General features: G+C 32.2%; 1 protein-coding gene across 1 annotated transcript; it reads left to right on the top strand.

Annotated features, from left to right (window-relative positions):
• Positions 1-209: 209 nt before the first annotated feature.
• LOC128158693 (uncharacterized) lies at positions 210-1771 on the top strand. The gene has a single exon (XM_052821637.1). It carries the CDS (start codon positions 551-553, stop codon positions 1544-1546), a length of 996 nt encoding a protein of 331 aa, XP_052677597.1. The 5' UTR covers positions 210-550; the 3' UTR covers positions 1547-1771.
• Positions 1772-6455: the final 4684 nt, after the last annotated feature.

Raw genomic sequence — 6455 nt, 5'->3', positions numbered from 1 at the left:
AAATTGCAGCGGTCAAGTTAAATATATTTCTAGTGATCCAAAGGATATATTTTCGGTCTAACGAATTACGAAATATAGAATTCATTCATTATAAATAATAGTATATCATCAAGAACAAATAAAAGGTAACCAAATCTATTAAAAAGCTGGTCCAGACGAGAGTAAACAAGTTAACAATTACATTGTTCCAAAATTGATTTTTCAAGCTCGTATTTATAGGTAAATAAGGCATTTCACAAATAAACTTTTTTCATTATATAAGTAGCCTTTCACAAAACAACTCAGATTGAGAATCATCTAATTCTAATTCTATTTGTGACATAGAATAGCATCTCTTGTCCCGATATTGATGAAATACATCGATAGACCCAAGGTAAATTGTATTACACAGTAATTGGCTTGGGAATCACAATAATCATATTGTCTCTTTAGAATGTATAGCATGGCATCGATTTTTTTTCTGAAAAGTTTGGTTTGAGTTCAGAACAGTCTTCTAGTGTTAATTAGTATTGAAATATTTCAACCAACTACACGTCCATTTCAGAAACAAATGAACGCACAACTGGTAACGCTGTCGTATCTAGGGTCCTTTGAAAATGGAAGTACTGCACAGTCTGGAAACAGCTCCAATCCATTGGAGAAACACATACCCGTGTGTCACCCCAGCGTGTGGTTTATGTGTGCGACTTACGTTCTTTCTTTGCTGCCTTTGGTTTTAGGGATTATTGCAAATGGCGTGTTGTGTTTCCAGATCCTTAGGGCAAGGTCATACCGATCCACGACCTTCACCTGTATTCTGGTCCTCTCTGTAAGTGACATCTTGTCATCTGTATCCATGATCGCCGCCATTGTTGATCTGAACATGAAGTTTATTCATACGACCTCCATTTCTCAAATTTTTGAGATCGTGGATCGGAATATTCTGATTGTCATGGTGACGGCGGTATTGTGGTCCAATGAGAACACCGTGTTGTTTGCTTTAGAGAGATATTACCTAATGAAGAATCCCATCAAGTATGCGAGACAGCAGACACCCAAGAGGATTCTGTTGAAATCCATCATATCTTTGATCCTTACTGGTGCTCTTAACGTCTTTGTTATCTTTTTGATTGTTCAATTAATTTGTAAGCGGATGGATGCCCATTGCATCATGCCGTATTTTGGTGCTTTGGGGACGATATTTTGGATTGTCACTCTTGTGTTATTGATTGTGATACATCGGGCTAAAATTAAACGATTGCGTAAGACAAATCTGGCACCCGAACTTCAAGTCAATCGCACTACTTCCAGAATGACGAAATCTGTGTATGCTATATTGATAGTGTATTTTATCTCTAATGGACCTTTCCTCATTGTAGATGTTTTGAAGTTCATGGAAATGTTCTGCACGTTTTCCTGGAGCGCAAATTCGCCACTGATTTTCAATATCTGTTTCTTTTTCAATTCTATCAAATTTACAGCAAATCCGTTTATATACTACTTTTGTGCCAAAACCAAATGTACAATTTGTGCATATTCCAGGAAAAATACCAGGGCTACTGTATAAATGTTTGCAACGTAGAAAATGGTTACAAAGATAGTCAAAGTAATAATCATTATTTAGAATTTTAATTCAACTACATTTAATTTTGTGATAATTGATTTTATTAATGAGATTATTTTATTGATCTTGTTGTATCTACTGATGATGATGATGATGATGATGATGATGATGATGTGACTTAATATTGTTTGTTTGTTGTTTTGTTGTTTAATAAATAAATAGTTCCGACCTGGCAAATATACTTGTTGTAACCCTTGCAAACAAAAACCCATAAAGCACAAAGGGAGAGTATTTTTTTCGGCCAAATTGCTGCCTTTTTCGCTCTTTTTTATATATAAAATATTTATTTAAAACATTCATAAAAAGTAAATGAAAGTACTTAAAACTGCATTATAGAAAGGTGTATATAGACATAGATAAAAGATAGGTACATGTATTTGTGACTGATTTTGGTAACATATTCAAACATGTGTATTTCAAGTTCATTCCTGCTTATTACACAATAAGAGTATTCTACATAAGAAAATTTGAAACAAAAATTTATGAAAATACAATCCGGTGGTTGAAACTTTTTGAAAAATATTTTCTATGTCATAATACATACAGTTGAAATAATCGAGGTGATTAAAGTAATTATTAACAATATTGTTATTGCCATATCAAGAAACGACATATTTCTCATTAGATTCGTTCAAAGAAAAACAGATTTAAGTGTTTGAAATTCAATAGCCTTAATTAATAAAGTTGTGCTATACGTGGGTCATTCGAAAATTATAGAAATAAAACACATATTTTCCTTTTTAAACGACGAAATTTTGTGGAAATTGATTGGCATAAACATCGAAGAAATCTCAACAAACAATAAAACAAAGTGATATTAAAAGAACATCTAATATTTTGTTTACGACGGTAGATAAACAAGTTGATGGTCGGGGTACCCGGCGCTGGCATACACTCGGAGATTAAAAAACTTCAAACATCTACTATCTAAGTGTCCATACACTTAGAATTAATGATAAAGAAATCAAATTAAATATCTTCATTTTGCTATTTATTGTGACGAACTTTTGAACAAGTTTCACTAATGCTCGAGTTGATATACAGATATGGTACAAATGTATTTACAACGCAACTGAAATCTGGCATCGGCGTTATATTGAACTGTGACGTCAAGGCTGCGCAACAAATATACATCAAATAAGTGGAAATATCAAAAGAAGGTCTTTTAACACCACGCAGTTGTTTAAACAGAACCTATACGATGACGAGGGATAAAGAGCTTCAGGTTTTTTTCGTCTTTTTTCACTGATTGTTTAAGAAGAATTAAGACAAAGAGACTAAACATTTAGTACTTTTTACACACAAAGTGATGTCAACGGATCTATAATATGTACAAAATGACTGCAAGGGACATTTCACAGTAATTTGATTTTCAGGAAAAAATAACTCGAATTGATTTTTACAAAATTCAAGAATGGAGAGAATATGTATGATTGTGTTGTCATCTTGAAATGAAAACAAAAGATGAGAAATGAAGAATAATTCTTATTTCCTTTCGTATGTAGGATGTTTTCAAGAGGGGCGTTGAAATAACGTTGCAAAAAGTTTGCGATTGCTTTGGGTCACTTAAGGTGGGTCGCGGGTTTGCTTTCGTCATCAAATTCTGTACTCAATTTAGACAACTCGACTGGCTGTTTTGTGCACATTTGTTTATGACGTCATAAAGGAGACATCTCAAGGTTTCCCGCTTCACATTTTCTAACGTCAAATGCTTTTAGTTATATTAACGAAATTCGATTTAGGTCTGTAGTAAATAAAGTAGTAATTCATACCAAGTCTTAGTTTTCAGGTAAGAATCGTAAGTTGGAAATGCAGATTGGAAGCAATACATCATAACTACGTAGATTATTAGCAAGAATTGGAGCGTTACTTTTTAACTCTATGTGAAATCGTCCATAAAAGCTAAGTAATGACAGTCATGTAGTCTCAAACTTGAGAAAGAGAGAGAGAGAGAGAGAGAGAGAGAGAGAGAGAGAGAGATGTGTTTGTAAAATAGTTTGGGTCGGTAATAATTCTTCAAAAGAAAAAAATTAACAAGCATTTATAGTGAGTATATCGTACCTATTTTAACCGATAAAAGGGAGGAGCAAAGCAGGGGAATTAAATTTTCTAAATTATAGTTGCGAAGATTTTGATAACCAAAATAAAAGTTAATATCTTACAAATATCATCCGTTTTCTAGATTTGAGACTATTCGCATATATTTACATTAACATTTAACATTACATTTGACAAAGAGAATGTGGTAATTTGGAACCTACTTAAAAAACAGCATTAAAAACAGCGTAGACAAAGATAAATATTTTATATAATGAACTGTAAACCCTACAGAACGATTTGACAAATTTTCAGGGTATGTTTTCTCGTGAGATTTGTTATGGGGTAAACCCGCGACCCACCTTAACGAAGGCACGTTGGTCAGCTTACCAGGAATGATCTGATCATGCCATGGATTAGAAACTTTTTACACTGATAAACTCTATCCCGATTTACGTTTTGGTGAAATTTCAAGAGGTTGCTTTTTTTCCAAATGGAATAAGAAAAAAATATATCTAAAAAATGTCCGAACAATCCTTGTATGCTTTACATTGTCAATAAATGAAGATATATATTTTTTGCATCTTTTATTTACTGTTTTCAAATTTATTAAAATAATAACCAAATTGGATAATTTCTTTTCTTAAAAAATTACTTAGCTATAATAATTTAAGTAACATTTATTTTATTTTTATGGTTTAGCATTACAAAAATTGTTACCAACTAGTTTATTATTGCAACGACTGTTTTATCATGCACATGTTTTGAATTTATGCTCATAGTACATATGTACCAAGAGATGATTAAGAAAATAATCAATTTGTTATACATCTTTGGTTTTATTATACCCATACTGCTAAGTGATTCAAGGCAAATAATAAAGCATCTAGTTTTCTGAATGTGGGGGATTTTGTTATTTATATCTATTATTAAAAAAAGAAATAAACATTAATCATTCTTTACTAAAGCGAAGTCCGGTTAAAAGGAGTCGGTGCTAGTTTTATGACACTGAAATGTCATAAGGAGATTGCTTTAACCGTTTTTATTAGTTCTGCGCGCAGGTGATATAAAATCATTCCAAATCTACAACCCTGTAGAGACTTGACTGCATATTTCTCTATAAATGCGTCGCGCGATCGTGTATTTGCACGTGCATAAAATGACAAAACCAACAGCTTCTCCTGTTGTTGAAGGCTGCGGGACGTTCGATATTCTGTTTCTAAAGAAAACCTGGCAATAAAACTCCAAAGTGTCGGCACGACTTCTGTCCGTGGATATGATTCCCTAAAAGTTCGTATTACACAAATATCAATCAAAATCACCGGCTCTATAACGATAAAGTGCTGTTGTTTCTCCATAGGAACGTGTTCGATTATAGAAGCTCAAGTGGTTCTGATGCAGCATATGGTACTTCGAGTCGCACACAAGTAGAGCATTTTTTCTCTGGGTCGGATATTGAATGGAGCAAATTCCTATAATGTTCGATAACAGAGATGCTGAAGTTTGTTTGATATATCAGCTAAGCGAATTTTGGTATTCTTTTTAAATTCTGATATCACTTATACACATACTTAATATGGCAAAGACCTCTTTTTCTTGTCTAGTAGAAAATCTTAACACTTACCGTAATGGCTAAATCTAAGACATAATAAATGCATTCGTGATTTTGTGTGTACATGTATTCTTATATATATATACAATAACCTTTGTCGTTGTCATTGAATTTGAACGTGTTTACAAAATAAACGACTTGATAGGAAATTATGTAACTATATTTAAAAGTTTAGTAAAAAATTAATGCAGTTTTGATGTGATTATTTACATACGACTATAATGAATTCCTTATATCCAGAGCAAAAATTATGTACATGTGTCCATATGCTTTTCTGTAAAAAAAAAAAAAAAGGGCATAGGAAGTTTAAAAATTTGATATAAAAATTTCATTAATATTTCAATTATATGTATAAATTGCATTTATCTGACTTATTTAAAACTTAGAGCATTTATTAAATACTTGGTTTATGAGATTTGAACATTATGCAGAGTTTGAATTTCGAATATACTTACTGCCGGATTTTATATCTATGTACATACATAAAAATTGTAAGCTCACATTTAAAAAAGGATATATTTCTCGTAACTTGAGAATTTTTTTCAGGTCGATTTTTAATAGCTTATTCCTGAAACTTCATTCAAACAATCAGCTGTCTCTCGTATATACTGTACTTCCAGTTATAATTTTTTAAAACAATTAAAACCAATTAAATCAAGGAAAACAATGTCTAGAATGTCTAGATTTGTCGTCACTAATGGTGAATTTTTTAAAGGGAAGGGGTGGGAATTGGGATTGTTTTTGTTATTTCGTTAGAATAGATCTAAAAACGCGCCTAATCCTATCAAACATTTAAGCGTTTAGGCCACACCAATATAATTTCTTGTTCTTCTGATATTCAATAAAAAAAAGGTGGGGCGGGCGAGCGATTAAATAATAAAAAAAATTATTAGTTTGCAAAATTTTTAGGCGGTACATAAAAAGATTTGTGCGGACGAATATATTTTTTTCTGCTTGTTTCTGATTTATATTTTAAAATTATTTAAAATACGAAAATTAGTGCGGAAATAGAACAGAAAACACTTCAGAACTACCTGGATGCGGGAAATTAATAATAATATTATTTGTACAGAATTATTAAAATACGAACGCGCGGGGTCCAACGAACAAGAAAATGGATTGGTGTGGCCTTACTTTGCTTTACTCAACGCGGTCCAGAACTTATATTCGAACTTTGTATCCATGTAAACAAGTACGCCGCTC

Source organism: Crassostrea angulata, chromosome 8, assembly GCF_025612915.1.
Source record: "Crassostrea angulata isolate pt1a10 chromosome 8, ASM2561291v2, whole genome shotgun sequence".
Classification (NCBI taxonomy): domain Eukaryota; kingdom Metazoa; phylum Mollusca; class Bivalvia; order Ostreida; family Ostreidae; genus Magallana; species Magallana angulata.
This window is presented reverse-complemented; position numbering and strand designations above follow the sequence as displayed.